Here is an 18,529-nt window from a genome sequence, read left to right as displayed (position 1 = left end):
TGTATTTCGGCAGAAACTATGATTACCGTTAAAAGTTTTTTTTCCACTTCCTCAAAACGACTATTAATTCTGAACAGATGAAATATGGACGGTGAAATAAACACTCATCAGATGGTTTGAGAAGTGCTTTAATGTTATCTGGTTAAATCAGTCCTGGTTCGGTGTGAGGATGATGCTGTTTAACGGTCGCTAGGCGGCGCTAGAAACACATCAGATCCTCACAACACAATACTCATAAATATACAGTATATAAATATACTAATTAATATAAATATGTATGAACCAAATATAGAAATTAAAATCAATTTTTATTACATACAAGTATAACTTATAAATGTGTAAAATATATAAAAAATGTGTTTTAGCGCTCTGTCGCATAGCAACGGTGCAAGAGGAGAGCTGCCGTCCTGACAGTACATTCATCAAGTATTCTCATACAAATGTGAAATACTAAGTTTTCAAAAATATGGTATTTTACAACATGATACATTGTTGTCGATTAAAGTACCCAACAGTATGAAGTAGGCAACTTTAAATTTAATTACCTTGAACATATTCAGAAGTAAAATGCAACATACACAGTAGTGCAGCAGTAATATTAATGCAAAACCATCCTGACAAATTCTTTTTCAGAACAATACTGTAAATACACTGTAAAAAATAAGTGTATTTTAACTGTAAAATGTTGTAGAAACGCTACAGAAAAAAACTATTAATAGGTTAACAGTAAGTTCCCGTACTATATACAGGGGAAAACTGTAAAAGATCTAACCAGACATTTCATGTAATTATACAGTAAAATACTGTTAGTTGTACAGTTTTTAGAAGTAAAAAATTACAAATCAATGTATAATTTACAGTAAAAAACTGTAAACTGATATTCCCAGAATTCCCTGCGTGACACTCCACATTTGAAAGTATTTTGTTTAAATAATCATGTTTTTTAATAGTTTTTGTTATCAGTTATGTGCATTTGGGCTTTATGTTACATCTTCTGTTGTTTAATGAATGTTTATTGCATTATTTAAGTGTCATGTGTGTCACTGTGATGGTGTTCTGTGTTTGCATGAATGACTCTGAGCACCTTCTGTATATCAGTATATACTTCTGCTTGTGGCGAAGCTACGTGTGATGAGCTTTGATTCTTCATGTGGCGCTCTCTTTTACCGCCTGCATTATTATGCTGGTTGTCAGTGTGCTAAAGCTACAAAACAGATTTTAATAGCAGTGTGTTGTTGAATTTAGTGGTTTACATTCAAATTTCCTTGTTTGCAAATTACACTTTTTCTGTATTTTTTACAAAATTATTCTGGCAACCACAGCCAAAATTATTTAGTAAAAACTACAGATTTGTATTTATTTTTTTACAGCATGATCATCCTGAGCCAAATCTACAGAAAAAATGTCTATCACAGATACATTCCAAATGGAAAATCTATTTAAAGTTATTTAATGGTGCACACTGCATTAGTTATATTTTTTATTTTAGAAAAAACTAACACTACTGTTGAAGTAGCCTATTTGACAATGATGCATCATGACGGAAATGAGTATTCACATTTAAAAATATTTTTATAGCAACTTAAGGAGCTGTATTTACAATTACCTGTGTGTTTACAAAGTGAGTCATATCTCCTTCAAGTTAATCAATCCTATCTCTAAGATTATCTTTTCCAAACTGGAATCTCAGTCTGCCGTGGTGCAACTGAGCAGACATTATAAGGTCCACTGATCGGATTGCAAACACGCTTCAGCTTTAAGCATAGAAAGCAAAACTCCACCTTGCAGCGCTTACACATGAGGTTCTTACAAGCGTACCCGTTGTGTTCCAGAAGGAGTCCGCAGGTGGGGCAGGCTCGGATGGCAGGACACTCTACATTGTTCACATAAGACAGCCTCATATTTGTGCATTTTGCTAGCTTGTCAACATCTGGGTTGACACAGTCTTCATGACTACAGCGGAGAGCGTGAGCAGCTGCTCCTTTCCATTCTCTCATGCACTGCCAGCAGAACTGGTAGCTCTTCTTTTTGACAGCTGTGCAGATGGTGCATCTCACGCAGAGGTTAGTCAGGTCTGCTCGCTCAACGTAGGACCCACAGCTTGGACACTTACAGAAACACAAACCAGAGAAAGTTCATTAACTGTCAGTGAATTCACATTATTCAGAAGACGTATTCATTGAAATGTTATTTCTACTCACTGATTTGAACTCGCAGTACTCAGATGCTGCCATAAGAGCCATATTCTCCTCGAAATGAGCCTGCTCCGAATCACTAAGCACTGCCAGTTTCCTGACCTCCAAATACGGCCACTCTGCGTTACATTTTACTGTCCCGTGTGTGATAGCTGGACAGTAAAATTTATACTGACCCTGTTAGAAAGAACAGAATAAAACCAAAATGTTTACAGCTACCAAACCAGAAAGTACAGGCACATTCTTGTGAAAGACTGAAAAATACAAATTGGATGACAGGGTTTTTTTGTTGTTGACTGAATTTGTCAGGGCAGTTTGAAATGTGAAACAGCACACAGTTGCATTAAAGGGGTCATGAACTGTCTTTGTTTTTTTTTTATTTTGTACTGTTTTCTGAGGTCCACTTACAGTATCATGTTATCAAGATTTTTGTTATCAAAAAACAGAAGTAATAGTCTATTTTCTGTCCTGTTTTAACCCCCCTCATCAGAACGCTCTGTAGACTCGGAGGTAAACGCCCACTGCTGTGATTGGCTAATAGTTGTGTATGATTGACAGCGTGCATTTCTCACAGATGGATGCTGCTGTGATTTAGGTCAAAAACGCATAAATAACTCGATGCATAGCAAACGATCTGTAATAACTAGGGCTGCCCTCGACTAAAGGTTTTTCTGGTTCGACTAGTCATTCATTTTAAGCATTTGTTGACTAATTGCACGTTTGTTAATAAACTATTTAAATCATTATAATGAGCCTTTAATTTCCTACATAGCCTACTAAGTGCTCAAGCACACATAAAGCTTGCCACAGTGCACTGCGGAAGTAATGATTATGAATGAACATTTTAATAATTTATCGCTAAACTAGAGCTTTCTTTGTTTTTGGTTTAAGAGATGAAGTCGGCGACACTGACTCCGCAGTAGTGATGCACCTGTATGCATGTTACATTATTACATAATCTGAGAATATTTTTTTTCCATTTGAATTGGTTTATTTGAAAGTAGACATTTCACTCTCGATAGATATATTTTTCATGTCGCATCATCCAGGTGGATGCTGCACACTGGTGGTGGTTGAGGAGAGACCCCCCATATGATTGTAAAGTGCTTTGGGTGTACAGCAATACACAATAAAGCGCTATATAAATGCCTCATTCATTCATGTCTGTAAGGCAAGTATACATGGAGTTTCAGAGTTTCACGCTCAAGTTCACAGAGACCGGCGGCAGAAAGCGCATCATGTTTGCTTTCATTATTTTACAAAAGCACAGTTTTGTTGTTATGGTGAGTGCATACAAATAAACGTACAGTCTTTACAGATTCGAAAGATACATTACTCTTATCTATATGAGCAAAAATTATGGAGTATTTTAGCATCATCTTTTAGTCTCAATCTTTCTGAAAATCCCGCATTGAATTATGTTTGTTTGCAAATGAATCTGCGGTAAAATGACGTGAACAAAGGACCGAGTTCTTACTGGCGTGGTCTGGATCTTCATTAAAAATTAAGTTCATTCACTCTTTCCTAATGTTGGATCAGTCTTGTTGTCTACGGAGCATCTTTATTGTTTGGTTTCTGTGTAGACTTGCATTCACCCCCCTCATTATTTACACTACATGCGCAAATCGGTGGGTGGAGCTTAATCAGGCAGTGATCTAGAAGCAAGCATTGATCATCTTCTGTGGAGGCGGGGTTTACCCACTCTATTACATCATAAAGTGGCTCATTCTACAAGCTGTCGTTTTAGCAGACTGCCTTCAATATAAGCTGTTTTTAGACTAAGAAGTTTTGAAACTTACAGGATGTTTTTATAGTACAATGACCTTTTATATGTCAAAAGATCAAGGGAATTTTGGTTTCTCATTTCATGACCCCTTTAATTGACATAACGTTTGCTGCCAGATTTAACCATCTAACATGTTTGTACAGACCAACAAATAGGAGGATAATGAAAACTAGCCTACCTTTTACATTTACATTTAGCTCCATAGAAAATGTCTGACCCACCTGGTCCAGCAGAGAGCGACACCAGGCAGTCAGTGATTCTGGGGACACCGCATGGCCACAAGACATCTCTGCTCTCAGAATGCTGGGGTCATCATCTAAAGCTAAGAGTCAGCAGATGCACTTAAAAAACTAAAGCACATGTGTGTAAATCCAAAAGTTTCTCATTTTAATTACTCACTTAATTTCCTGTTTTAACCTGAGAGATTATTCACCCATTGACTCCCATTAAGTCCAGAATGAAATGAAATATGCAAACACTAGCCACGAAGAAGTCCGTGCTATGTCATTCAGTATCATGCTATAAACATTCATAAGAGCACTAGACAAAGTTATCAGCCGTATAGCAATGGCTATTAATAAAACTTAACCAGTAATATGTATTGTTGCGTGAATAATAAACAACTGATAAAATTATCCACCCCTAACCATATAACATATTAACAATAATGGTATGATTTAAGAATGATCGTCCCTCCAAAACAGAGAAAACATCTTTCACAAACATCTACATGTCTGTCTCTTTTAAAGTGTTTATAGTGTATATAATGAGTTGTATTTGTAGGGGTTATTATAGCACAATTCTTTAACCCCCCCCCCCACGGCCATGGGGGGACTTACTTATGTCGTCTCTCCGTCTGACAAATTTAAGCGTCGCATCGTTAACGTCGTACTGTCCGCTGCTTTGGTTGTCCTGCATCCTGATGAAGGCTCCTTGTTCAGTTCGTCTGCTACAAACATGAATCAGAAAGTTGGAAAGCGGACCAATATATCTACCTGTGAACTGAACCAATAATGCATTCACTTTCAGTTTAGAAAAAAAGAAAGTGAAACCATCAGACATGCGGATGTTTTGATAAACAATGAAATGTGAAACCTTTAAAGAAAAATATATTTTTCTCAATTAAAGATGAAAGTTTAAGTTAAAAAATAAATATAAAAATAACAGGCAAATACATAATGGCATGAAGAATCGTTTATTCTTCAGAATTGTGCCGCTATCTTTGATATAACGAGTCGTCCTTTTACTTTCTTTTCCTCGAGCACTTCAGAGAAATCATGCTCTTTCTGACAAGGGCTCTTTGAATGTTTGAGGTTATTTTGGGTGTGCTCTGCCCGATTGGCCTGTTCTATGGTTCACGTGTACAGTATATAACTGTATCATATCAGATAAGTCTTTCACTTTGACGATACAGCGTGCACTCCTTCAAAACTTGTTCGGTTCACATGCAGTCAAAAAGAGAAAGTGTGACATACGCTTAACACATCAGTCTGCGCATCCTTTGCGTCGGTGAGATATGGGGAGAATCTATCAAGTGCTTGTGACCGGAATGCAAGGCGAGAAGAAAACCATAGACGTCGCCAGTTCGGAGGAAGAATTCAATAACACGACGGTGGCGGAATTAAAACAAAAACTTGCTGAGAAACTGCCACAGGAGGCATCAGGTACTGTGAACACTACAACCAATACAAATACACGAGTTTGGTTGACTCAGAGGAGCCTGTGACTGTACATAACTGTTCTGTGCTTCAGCTGAAGTGTGTTTAATTTAATTCTCACAGACCCGTCTGCATTACGCTTACTCTACACCAGTAAACAGCTAAACGACACCGACAAGCTCTCTGACCACGGGATCAAGGATAAATCCACTATCTGCATCATAATTCGTTTGCCAGGTGGAAGATGAACCAGAAGTCTTCAGGCTGGAAGGAGAGACAAGTGTGCTGTATATTCATCCTTCACATATCTTCAGCAAACTACAGATACTTTCCCTCTGAGACTGAAGAAACCATCACAACAGCCCAAACTGCTGGAAGCCGATTCTGCCTATCAACAGTCACACCTAAATCTGGATTATAACATATTTTGAACAAGGAAATATTTTACAGTGTTGATTATCGATTCTGTCATCACAATGAAAGAAACACTTATAAAGCATGATAAAATGAGCTGAATACCTTGTAACGAATTAAGCAGATGAGAATATGTTAACTCAAGTGAGCTATACAATGAAAATGTATTTTTCCTAATCGATTTTGTGCAATTTTTGTATATATGGGATTAAATAAATGTTTTTTGGGGGAAAAAGTCTAATGTTTCTCAGCACAGTGTTTCATCTGTCACACCCACGTCATTCCACTGATATAATGAGCTGAAGTTGTGCTAATTAATGTGCAGTGCCTAGGGTATCCTCGCTTGAGAAAATTAACCATGGTTTTATTACAAAAAAAATAAAAAATTAATGGTTACTATAACTAATCATGATTTAACCGTGGTATTTGTAGTAAAATTGGCTATACAAATGGTAGTCAATAAGCAAAAAACGAACAAAAAAACATGCATTTTTACTACAATAAAATAATGGTTAATTTTCTTAAGGGAGGCGTGAAACAACCCTGCTGAAAAAAACAATAGAAATTCTAATGGCTTCTACTACAAATACCATTACGAACATTACAAACAATCAACTTTTAACCATTAAAACCATTGCAAAATGTTTTGGGACATATTCCATTAGGATTTATTGCTTTTAAGGCACCAATAGAAGGCGACTAATTACCAGCAGAGGCCAACAGCGTCCATTACAGTTTCCATTAAAGCCAATACAAGTCCCATTATAACCAGCAAAACCATTAGCTACAAATCCTGTGATGATGTCTATTGTTTTAGTTACTAAACCCCGCTTTTCAACGCCATAACTGATTATATTACTAGTCATGTTTGCTTCAAGTATTTTTCGTGTTTGTGTTTTCGTGCTGAGGCTCTGGATGCTGGGCAGCGTTGAGCAGGTCTGAAGGTGTGCTTCTGGAGTCTCGGATTACACTTTCAGTTCTGACCGAAGTCCTGACTGAGACGAACCACGCGAGCAAACGACGGGTATTAATAATACAGACACGTCTTTCTGTGTGAGGCTGAGACATATCGCTTTTTGGGGAACATAAACGCTCTTTTTTAATATTATGGGTGTATATTCTCGGTCAGCAAACTATAAGCAGTTAAATATCGGACCCGTCTTCTACTGAGGGCAGTTTTTCTTCTTGATGTGAGGAGCGTATTTTCGTGAAAGTGAAAGCTAAATTGATGTTTTGATCTCTTCATTGGATGTGTTTTCACCTATAGCTGCACTTTTGCTTTCATTTATCTATTCTGGATTGATGGCATGCGAGGAAGGAATTAAACACATACTTTAAACACTAGCTGACAGGTTCATGACTGAAACTATTGAAGCTGAAGTTTCGATTTGCATGATCTGCTGATGGTGAGTTTCATGTTCAGATTGGTTATTGAGGAAAAATGTTAAAGTTTTAAACCTATATAGTGACGAAACTTTAATGCATTAGGCTAATCTTTATTTTTTATCGTTGTTTATTTCCGTGCTGTGTGTGAGTAAGTGTTCTTTTAGCGTTGTTCTCGTTATAATCAGTGGCTATTCATAAAGACCATATTGATACTATTATTTTTATTTTTAATTTCAAACTTACCTGTGCTACATGGGACCACACAATTTAGATTTATATGGAAATTGAATTAGAAAGAAATATAACGTGTATCTCCAGCGTGTAGGAATGATGTAAATAGTTATGTGGACATGGAAAGTGTCAGTGGGCAGAAATTTGTAAAAGCGGGTTGGACTAAAAACCAGCCACTGCTGAACACTATTTGTTCAATGCTGGCATGCAATCTAGAGGCTACTAACAAATTCTAGATACACTGTAAAAAAAAATTCCGTAAAATTTACGGTAAAAAAACGGCAGCTGTGGTTGCTGGAATTCTACCGTAAAAAATACGGTAGCACTATTTTAGGTTTTACGGTTTTAACTTAAATTTACATTTATTTTCATATAATGTTAATAAACCAACCTATTGAAGTACCTTTGTACCTTTGTAATGCGCTGACAGCCACCAAATGCAGGTGGTGATGAGAAAGTCACATGATGAACCAAAGCCCATCACAAGTAGCTTTTAAATAATAACATATATAGAAGTTGCACAGCGTCACTCACACAAGCTGTAAACACCATCATGGTGAGACTCATTAAACTGAAATATGCAATAAACATTAATTTAACAACATTAGATATAACATACAACCCTAATAAACATAACTGATAAGAAAAAACTAAGAAGAAACCTAGTTATTTCAAAGAAAAAACATCCAACTTGAAATGCAACGCAGGGAATTCTGGGAACGCCAATTTACGGTTTTTCCCTGTAAATTTTACATTCTTTTTCATTTCCAAAAACGGTATTTCACTGTAAAGTTGTCTGAAATGTCTATTACAGTTTTTCACCGTATATATATTAGGGGAACTTACCGCTAACCATTTAAGGTTTCTACTGTAGCATTTTCCCAGTTTTTTACCGTTAAATTCACAGTCATTTTTTAGAGTGTAGAACAGTGTAAGAATGAATCCTTTGTGAATTCCTCTCTGTAGATGAAATGAAGACCAAAGTAAAAACAGCTGTGCTAAACAAGCAAGTGTCTTATATAATTCACTAGACACATCTAAAACATGACTAGAGACAGCTGCCATGCTGATTGTTTACTGATGGTAAATGCAGTAGAATCTTACAACGTATACCTTCAAATATTTGAAGATCTCTCCACCTGGGCTCTGCTGTAAAAATGCTGAAAAGACGTTACTCATGGCCACTCTCCAGGCAAAGGTCAGGCCTTTTTGATGCAGTTATTCATCTTCTTAGACATTATACAGGCTAGATGTAATTGTGTGTTGTGTAATGATTCCCCTCATGTCTAATGACAGCAGTGTTGTGTTCAGTGAGGCTCTGTCCCAGACGTCCAGCGCTCTGCAGGCTGGAGCTTCAGGTAAACCCGTCTCACACCAGCTGCGCACTTCACAACATGAGTGAAACTGTTGGGTTTTTTAGATATTCTGCATAAGAAAAATAAAATACTGTAATTGTTCAGTGGAAAATGGCTGGAAAAGACATTGCATTTCATGATTAGTGATTGTATTACAATTAGTAAATTATGAACATTCACAGGATAATCAGTTTTAATGTGTGTTTTTTCACAAAACGGTGTATACATATTATATTCGGTTTGACAATAATTTTAATCTAAATGTGGCACTGAAAGGTCATGTTTGAACTGGAGTGCAACATGAATGACTTTGTCTCTGTGCAGGCTATTCAAATGCAGTAAATCAGGTGGAAAAGGACATTAAAAAGATGAAACTAAAGGATCCGGTCGACAGATCATCGGTCTCTCACATGCTGAATGAAAGACTAACAGCAGAGCCGAGACAAACAAACCAAGATCCTTGCCAGTTGAGATACTTTCTCAAAACATCAGAGAGATGTAAAAAAGTTCATTCAAATATGAAATCAAACCCTTTAAATTTTGAATTGCTTTATGCACAACATGAAAATGCAATGAAATGATAACTACTGCTGTATTGTTGTTTTTGTTCCTCTCTTCAGGTTCGTACAGAGGTTTGCTGAATCAAGGTGCGACGTGCTATCTGAACGCGACCTTGCAGGTGCTCTTCATGACCGAAGCGTTCAGAGAGAGAGTGCTGCTGTTGGTTTGGTCTTCATGGCTTTTTAACTTGTCTCAATTGTTAGTGGCTCAAATGAATGAAATGAAAAGCACTCGTTTCATTTTTTAGAACTCCCGATGACACGAGTGAGAAATTAGAGTCCGCATTAAAGGAACTATTCGAAGAGCTCAGCAAACAGGACAGAGATGGTCAGAGCGTCTCAACCGAAGGAGTACTCAAGGCTCTGGGTATAGAGAGAGGTATGTTTATGATGGGTGTAATTTAATGAAATCGTTTCTTGTAACTGCACTCTGTCTGCGTGTATGAAGTGTGTTGTATTTTCTGGTTAATTTCAGCATATGAGCAGCAAGATGCTGTGGAATACTTCCTAGATATCCTCGAGAAAGTAGGCCCTAATTTGGCCGAGGTAGCTTATTTCTTTTCAAAATAACAGAACGTTTGCTTGTTAATCAGTAAAGATGGTCCTGCGGTGTGTGACTCTTTTCACTGAAACAGGTCTTTAGTGGAACTATGAGGAACAACAGAACATGTTCAGAAAATCACAAGTCCCATGATGACAGCTCCTTCAAGTCGCTACAGATCGCCCTGAACCCCAGAGATGGACCGTACAGACTAGTGAGGGAGATTCTCTGACCCTCTGTATTCATGATTATTACGAATGGAAGCCCGTTTATGCCACTGAATAAAAAAATCAAACAAGGTCATTGTGACATTTATCTCACAATTCTGACTTCTTTTCTCAGAATTGCAAGTTATAAAGTTCAACTCTGAGTGAAAAAAGAGCCTTTTGTTTTTTAGTTTCTCAGAATTGCCAGATTTGAATTCAGAATTCTGAGAAAACAAAAGTCAGAATTGTGTGGAAAAAAGCTGCAATTACCTGCAATTTTGTGGAAAATTGCGGAATCAGGCTTGCGTAATTATGAGTAAAAAGAGGCTTGTGTGCAGGTTATCATAAACCTTTCTATTCTGATTTCAGGAAGATGGGGTTCAATCATATTTTGCGTCTACAAAATTATTTGGGGATGACCAGATGTACTGTGAAAACTGCGATGAGAAAAGTGACACAATATGGGTAAAATGGATTTTTTCTGCTGATTTATTTCTATTCAAAGTTTAAAAGCCTATTTGGTAACACTTTAGTATAGGGACCAGTTCTCACTATTAACCAGTTGCTTATTAGCTATTAATAACACATTGGCTGTTTATTAGTACTTATTCTGCAGGACCATATTCTACATCCCTGATCCTACCCAATACATAAACTTTACAACTAACTAACGTTACAATAACTATTCATAAGCAGCAAATTAGGAGCTTATTTTGGCCAAAGTCATAGTTAATGGTTTGTTAATTGTGAGAACTTGACTTTAACCCTTGTGCGACCTTTTGGACATTTTTGTCCTTTTCAGTTTTGTTTTTTTGATCATTTTGCCTGTTATTGCCAGCTGCATACATTTTGGCACAGGTCTGTATTTTGATTGGAATTTTACTATTTCACCTCATTTCCTTAAATCCATAAATCTGTTTTGCACTAGGTACAAAAAATAGTTCCTCTCAGCACCTTAAGGACAAAAATGTCCCCATCGAAACTGTGCCGTTTAACTGTAAAATGATGCCATTTTTGTTAATAGGCTTTCATTCAATATTATTCATAAATCATTTTCATAAACTTAAACCTCTATAAAATGAGACCAAACTTAAGGCTGTGCTCCCAAGCTTCAATTTTTATGACAGTTTTTTGACGCGGACATTTTTGTCCGTTATGGACCTGTGTGTAACTTTTTTTTTATTGACGCACAAGGGTTAAGATAAAGTGTGATTTCAGTTTTTTTTTTTCGAAGCTAGTATACGACTGGATAGTGCTCAAAGTGCATTGGATTCAGTTTGTGTAGCACGGTTTGCCTTTCAAATCCCAACACATAACTGTGTTGCTGTTTTACACAGATTTGTGAAATACACGAGCATCCAACAATACTGGCTTTGCACCTGAAAAGGTTTGTGTATGACTACTGGTCATGTAGGTTTGAGAAAAACGACTGTCCCATGGATGTACCGCTTCACTTATCTCTTCAGGTATGTAACCACAATAAACCCTTTTGTTTGGCTACAATCAAATATGAGTTTAACACATGCGTGAATCGTAGTGAAACCCTGCTGATGTTGTTTCAGGGGCAGGAGTATTGGCTCTATGCCGTGATCAACCACAGGGGGAGCCGTTATGGAGGTCACTACACCGCTGACATCCGATCTTCTACAGAGAACAAGTGGTACTGTTTCGACGACAGTCGTGTCACAGAGGTAATGTGTTATTATTATAATATTTAAGATTTAAATGACCACTGTTTTCAGATGCTTTGTATCAGCTGTGCTCTTGTGATTTCCTTCAGACTGATGAGAGCAAACTGAAAAGGTAAGTTCCAGTAACGTCAAATGATTCTGCATTTCTTATGTTAATTACGCATCAAATCACAGAATTAACTTACAAAATAACTGTAGTTTTTAATCTTTTAATGTAGGTCTAGCGAAGCTTACTTGCTCTTGTACCAGAAAAGTGAGTACATTCACAATTTTGCACTTAATCTGAGATTATCTTGTGTTCAACAAAGGCTCACTCACCCCCTTGTCATCCAAGATGTTCATGTCTTTCTTTCTTCAGTCGTAAAGAAATTATGTTTTTTGAGGAAAACATTTCAGGATTTCTCTCCATATAATGGACTTCTATGGTGCCCCCGAGTTTGAACTTCCAAAATGCAGTTTAAATGCAGCTTCAAAGGGCTCTAAACGATCCCAGCCGAGGAAGAAGGGTCTTATCTAGCCAAACTCTGTCCTACATCGCTGTTTTACCGTTTTTTGTAAAGATCTTCTTTGCATATTCACTTTGTAAACACTGGGTCAGTACTTCTGCAGCGATGTAGGACGATTTTGAAGTTGGAAGAGCAAATGAGATTGGAGTTTTTTGACCTACCCTAACTGTCATGAACCGGAATGCATTTCTATAGATTTCTTCAAGTTCACGCAGAGCTAGACAAGACGAGCATTTGAGGTTAAAAAGTATATAAATTGTAATTTTTTTTAGAAAATAACCAATCGTTTCACTAGATAAGACCCTTCTTCCTCGGCTGGGATTGTTTAGAGCCCTTTGAAGCTGCATTTAAACTGCATTTTGGAAGTTCAAACTCAGGGCACCATAGAAGTCCATTATACGGAGAGAAATCCTGAAATGTTTTCCTCAAAAAACATAATTTCTTTATGACTGAAGAAAGAAAGACATGAACATCTTGGATGACATGGGGTGAGTAAATTATCAGGAAATGTTTATTCTGGAAGTGAACTGATCCTTTAAGTGTTTTCTAAAAAGTGTGTGCATTTCAAATACTCCTGCTGAGGAGATTCTTCTGAATGTCACTGAATTTGTTGTAGTTATATTATCACAAGACACTGAAGATGCAAAACTGCTAACAGATTTTTGATATCACAGAGGGTTGCATCAGGGCAGGGCAATACATTTATGGTGAGAAATGGGAATGGGAAGTGTCTCTGCGTGCATCGAGCGATTTAGATCAAACTTGAGCTGCATGCACAGACTGTGGGCACATGTAACTAGTTTTTGTGTTCTTCACAGTGGACAGTCCTCCAGGTTATGAGACGAGGAAGGAAACCCTGAATTCTCACACCGATCTGACGGATACGAGAACTGGACACCTGCTGCCGTCAGTAACAGAGCAGCAGAGGAGCACAGCGCCATGTGAGTCACAGCGCCACCAGCTGGCAGCAGGAAGTGCTTTGAAGAATCTTTTGAATTCTTAAAGTGCCCCTATTATGGCTTATGAAAGGTTCATATTTTGGTTTTGGGATCCCCAACAACAGGTGGACACGCATGCAAGGTCAAAAAACACTTTCACTGTCTTATAATATGCATTTATTTTTACCTTATTTGCTCACCGACTCCCAAACGATTCGCTCAACGATTCATTTTTCCAAACCCCTCCTTTGCGTGACGCTAATCTGCGGTGATTGGTCGATTGGTCTCATTTTCATCTCATCTCACCTGTGATGTCTGATAAAGCAGTGTTTGTGAGCGCAGTGCTGCTTTGTGTACAGCGTTACCGCGAGAACCGCTATTTTTAACGGTCCTAAAGCAGCACCTAGTGGCAAAGAATTAATTTGCATTTTCATTCAGACCAACGAGAAAAGACCAAAAAGTGAGCGGCAATATGCTAATGTTTCATGTTGATGTCAACAAGAAACGGCTTGGGATTCATTTTAAAAACGACTCGTCTCAATGATTCAGAGTCGACTCTTTGTTTTGAGAGACAATAACTTTATACACGGTGCTCTTTCAGATTTAAAACTTTGCAGGATGTTGTAATTCACTTAGAGCTGTGTTACACACTGCATGAAAGATCATTTTCAAAAATACATAATAGGGGCACTTTAAATAGTGTTGTCATGGTATCGCATCAAATATTAATATTCTATCCAGGTGTTTTTGAGGCTCTTGATTCATGAAATTTGCCCGTTGTCAAACACAAAAAAATCATATTGTTGTTTGAAAACATATAATCCTATTGGGAGTGATTTTAATCCATGTTTTCTATGAAGTGAAATTCCTCAGGTACACATAAAAGCATTACACTACATCTGAAACCTGGTGTTCAGCATGACAAGGCCAACATAATTTACAGACTTAAAGGGATAGCTCACCCAAAAATGAAAATACGCTATGCCTTCGTCACCCGCCGGAACACCACTCTCTCATGAATTGCACGTATGACAGTTAGCAGAAGCTACAGATTACGGTTTACAAATTTTTAAATAAAGATATTTTTCTTACACAAACGTGTAAGAGTCACAAACACCTCGAGTCCAACACAGATTTCCCCTTTGGGGACAATAAAGTGTATTTCATTTCATTCATTTCATTTCGCTTCAGGAGGCATTTATTAACCCACAGGAGTTGTGTGGAGCAGTTTTTATGATGGATAGACGCACTTTTTTGGGTTTCCAAATCTCAACACCCATTCACTGCCATTATAAAGCTAGGAAGAGCAAGGACATTTTTAAATATAACTCTGCTTATATTTGTCTGAAAGAAGAAAGTCATGAACATCTAGAATGGGTGAACTATCCCTTTAATAAAGCAGCATCCGTGTCTGATTCTTGTGCTTTTATAACTTCGTCAGTTGGACGGGTGGAGGACGAGAAAGAAGAGCCCAAAATGCAAGCTGCTGAAGCAGGAGAACCAGTGGAAACAGGCAGAGCAGAGGTGATGCAATCTGAATTGATTTATCATTTAAAAGAAATGCAGGTTGGTCACAGTTATTCAGAAACACTTGTGCATATTGAATAACTGCAAATAATCCTTTCCATATTTGATCTTCTTTTTCTGCAGTGTGGCAGAGCTCATAATAAACCACAATTGGAAGGTAAGGATGGAGAAGCCAACTGACAATTTATTTGATTTTACTTGATGTTATTCCAAAAAATGAAGATGATAAATAAAAGATATTAAATTGTTAGAAATCTTATTTTTGTCTTGTTTTCTAGTACAAATATCTAAACATTCTTGAATCCAGATGCATTTACTTGAGAAGCAAAATGACTTGATGTCAAATCTTGTTTTCAAAATTTTGTTAGTTTATGAACAATATCTGTCAATTGGGTCAGAAAAATCATCTTAATTCAAAGGGAAAACAAGATCATTTTTCTTTCCCAATTGGCAGATATTTTTCTCGTTTTAATCATAAATTAATCACATTTTCAGAAAACCAAACATCATACTTTAAGTCATTTTGCTTCTCCAGTAATCTTGTTTAAAAAAATGTTTAGACATTTGTAATGTAAAACTAGACAAAATTACTGCGGAAGAGATTCATTTTTTTGCGGTGAGTTACTCTTGCTTGTTCCTCGGTTGGTAGCTAGATTGCAAATATGAACAGTTTTTCTTTAATAGTGGTGCCTTATGCAAATATATCTTGCAGTTTCTTAATAAGATCTTAAACACTTAATACGCGCCAGTGCACCAGTGTCTGATTGAGATTGACTGGTGAATGAATGTGTAGATAGTGTGATCTTATGTGCTCTGGATGTTTTCTCAGTGTCTGCCGTGACGGGGCGTCTGAGGATCCTTGTGCTGGGCCGGTCAAAGAGCGACAAAAACACTCTGGCAGAGATGATCATGAGTGAAGTTGGGTTCTCTTCTGAATCACAGCTGCAGCATGATAAAACAATCAAGGATTCTCTGGAAATGTGCAGCCCTGGTCCCCACATGGTCCTTTGGGTGGCCCCATTAGGGAATAACAAGAAAGATATTGAAGCATTTGACGAAATCTATAGGTTTCTGGGAAACACAGCCAGTAAATATATTATGATTGTCTTCACCAGTAAGGGGCATCCCAAAGAAAGCGTAAGAAATGCAACGCAGAAATATGCAGGCATAAAAAATAATCATGTTCTTGACATTAGCGCAGCCTTGCATATCCAGGTGAAAGAACTTCTTACCAAACTGAGGAAGATTGTAGATCAGAACCACAAGAAGAACAGGCCATATTATGACAAGAAACCACGAAAAAGAAAACTAAGAGCACACATAAAAGGGAAAGAGCCAGTTAAAGAACACTGCAATCAAATCACAGAGAAATCTACTTGAGAATCATAATGTACTTGAGAATTGCTTTCAAGTTGGCAGAACTAACTAATTGTTGGTCAGTGTAATAAATGCAAAGTATTGTGGAGAAAACAGACACAACTTTGTGTGATAATTTGTAAAAGTTTTAGTTAATGTGCATTCAGATGTTAGAACTGCGAACTGTATTTTTTTCCATATATATTCATATTGGGGTGTACAGGAACTTCTGATCTGTCAAGTATTCTATAATTTCTACTGTGTGACATTCGATTGGAATCCCAAGGATTTTTCTCCATTCTGTCACTGATGGAGTTTTGGTTCCTTGCCGCTGTCGCCTTTGTCTTGCTTAGTTGGGGACACTTCATTTCTGGCAATATTGTCGACTTGATCGCACAGATACTATTAGAACTGAACTGAGCTGGACGATGACATCACTGAATCAACAATGAACTCACTCTAACTGAAAAGAATTGAGTGTTTACTATCGTTCTCTTTTTAGAGCTGCTTTACAGCAGAATTGAATTTGAGTTTGCATTACTGACACACTGTTTTCTTGTTTATCACTGTAAAGCTGTTTTGACACAATCTGCATTGTTTAAAGCGCTATAGAAATAAAGGTGACTTGAAATGACATGTTGAAAATCTAATTGTGCAATCTCTATATACTGACATATAGGCTACTTTCACAGGAAAATGTAGCCCAGATCTGACTCGGATCGTTTTGTTTCAGGACAGTGTGAACAGCACAAAACACATCTGATATTGATATCCTGATTTGGGCCACTTCCATATGTGGTCCTTAATCTGATTCAGGTCAGATGTTTTGCAGTGCGACCACAATCTGAACGGTCATATCAGAATTTATGCGCATTTTACGTCACTCTTAATCGACATTCGTCATACTTCCTCTGTAATACTTAAGGTAAGGGGCATATTCATTTTGATGTCTTGCTTTTAAATAAAATTGGGTGGCATGAATACATTTAAAGCTATTGTAAATGCATAAATAATTAATGTTTTAAATACAACATATTGAATATAAAAATATTAAATGATGGGGGGGGGGGGGTGAATTATATTTTTGAATATGAAAACTAAAACCACCAGTAGGTGGTGGCAAAGCTGTCTTAACGAATGAGTCACAGAATCATTTGATTCGTTCAAAAGGACTGACTCACTAAAGAATGAAGCTAGCGATGAATGTAATTGAATCATTCGCTCAGTCGATTCGTTCGAAACGCGGTTTCCTTCAGGAACCATGCAGACATACAACTCTTCTGCTGTGGATTTATTTTAAAGGCAGTGGTTATTTGCATGAAGTGCAAATAGCAAGGGTGTAGAATTTAGTAGGGACATGCCCCTTGCACTATCCAGCGACTATTAAATTGTATCGAGCAATAATTTTGATCAAACAATTAAATATATGTGTTTGTAACCACTGTTGCTGTAATTACGGCCGCATTTCAAATAGGTCATACCGTTGATATTACCTGAGAAGTTAAAGAAATATGCTAGAAAACTGCACATTTAAGAGATGTGTTTGAAACATACAAGCACAGTTCAGCTGAATGATCAAGTTTACTCTCTTTAACTTTATGTTGCTCTGTTTTGTGTTCATCTGCTCTTTTTACATTGACTATCACTCTATATACACTAATACAATCACTTCTCTATTATTTGTTACAATATACACTGATAAACTGAACATTCACTACAGTGGTATGAGAGACTGGACGCTTTCAACTTATTTCTATTGAACTGCAGCTCAAACTATTTCAAATCTAGTGAATTAAGCTACAAACTCCATCATAAAGCAATGTTTCCATTGAACATGTATTTGGTTTTCTCAAAATACATGTTGTGTATTTCTGTGTTTCGCTGTGAAAGCGAAACTACTTTGTTTGGGCTTCCAAAGAGGACACAACTAGAAATCAGTGGTTAAGTTGTATTTACAACACTGTTCCAGAACAGTTCAACCCATCACAATACGGTGAGGGGCGTAACATTTCTGTATTCAACCAATCACAACGCACTGGATAGCTGGCCAATCAGAGCACACCTCGCTTCTCAGAACGATGAGCTTTGTAAAAATCGGCGTGTTTCAGAAAGGCGGGGCTTAGAGGAGCAACAATAATGTACAGTATGTGGAAAATAATGTGTTTTTTGAACCTTAAAC

At 37.2% G+C, this 18,529-nt stretch overlaps 3 protein-coding genes across 6 annotated transcripts; 2 read left to right on the top strand and 1 right to left on the bottom strand.

Annotated features, from left to right (window-relative positions):
• Positions 1-112: 112 nt before the first annotated feature.
• Positions 113-5,235, bottom strand: LOC131531208 (E3 ubiquitin-protein ligase RNF19A-like). 2 transcript variants are annotated; one of them, XM_058761823.1, is made up of 5 exons: positions 5,157-5,235; positions 4,821-4,930; positions 4,203-4,303; positions 2,202-2,372; positions 113-2,108 (listed from the first exon to the last, which is right to left on the bottom strand). In XM_058761823.1, the coding sequence occupies exons 2-5, from the start codon at positions 4,897-4,899 to the stop codon at positions 1,665-1,667; spliced, it is 795 nt and encodes a 264-aa protein (XP_058617806.1). In that variant the 5' UTR covers positions 4,900-4,930; positions 5,157-5,235; the 3' UTR covers positions 113-1,664. The 2 variants fall into 2 exon arrangements, with proteins under 2 accessions (XP_058617806.1, XP_058617805.1); XM_058761822.1 differs by lacking the exon at positions 5,157-5,235 and having other exon boundaries at positions 4,821-5,135.
• Positions 5,236-5,269: 34 nt separating this feature from the next.
• LOC131531209 (uncharacterized) lies at positions 5,270-8,818 on the top strand. The gene is made up of 3 exons (XM_058761825.1): positions 5,270-5,645; positions 5,763-7,459; positions 8,637-8,818. Exons 1-2 carry the CDS (start codon positions 5,498-5,500, stop codon positions 5,885-5,887), a joined length of 273 nt encoding a protein of 90 aa, XP_058617808.1. The 5' UTR covers positions 5,270-5,497; the 3' UTR covers positions 5,888-7,459; positions 8,637-8,818.
• A 656-nt stretch (positions 8,819-9,474) lies between these two features.
• Positions 9,475-16,984, top strand: LOC131531207 (uncharacterized). 3 transcript variants are annotated; one of them, XM_058761819.1, is made up of 13 exons: positions 9,475-9,523; positions 9,646-9,964; positions 10,061-10,131; positions 10,221-10,340; positions 10,702-10,797; positions 11,670-11,798; positions 11,895-12,023; positions 12,113-12,135; positions 12,242-12,276; positions 13,348-13,470; positions 14,909-15,033; positions 15,118-15,151; positions 15,824-16,984. In XM_058761819.1, exons 4-13 carry the CDS (start codon positions 10,236-10,238, stop codon positions 16,372-16,374), a joined length of 1,350 nt encoding a protein of 449 aa, XP_058617802.1. In that variant the 5' UTR covers positions 9,475-9,523; positions 9,646-9,964; positions 10,061-10,131; positions 10,221-10,235; the 3' UTR covers positions 16,375-16,984. The 3 variants fall into 3 exon arrangements, with proteins under 3 accessions (XP_058617802.1, XP_058617803.1, XP_058617804.1); XM_058761820.1 differs by having other exon boundaries at positions 9,646-10,131; XM_058761821.1 differs by lacking the exons at positions 9,475-9,523; positions 9,646-9,964; positions 10,061-10,131 and having other exon boundaries at positions 10,162-10,340.
• Positions 16,985-18,529: the final 1,545 nt, after the last annotated feature.

Source organism: Onychostoma macrolepis, chromosome 22, assembly GCF_012432095.1.
Source record: "Onychostoma macrolepis isolate SWU-2019 chromosome 22, ASM1243209v1, whole genome shotgun sequence".
In the NCBI taxonomy this organism is placed as follows: Eukaryota; Metazoa; Chordata; class Actinopteri; order Cypriniformes; family Cyprinidae; genus Onychostoma; species Onychostoma macrolepis.
Note: the sequence above shows the minus strand (reverse complement) of the source record. Positions and strands in the feature narration are given on the sequence as shown.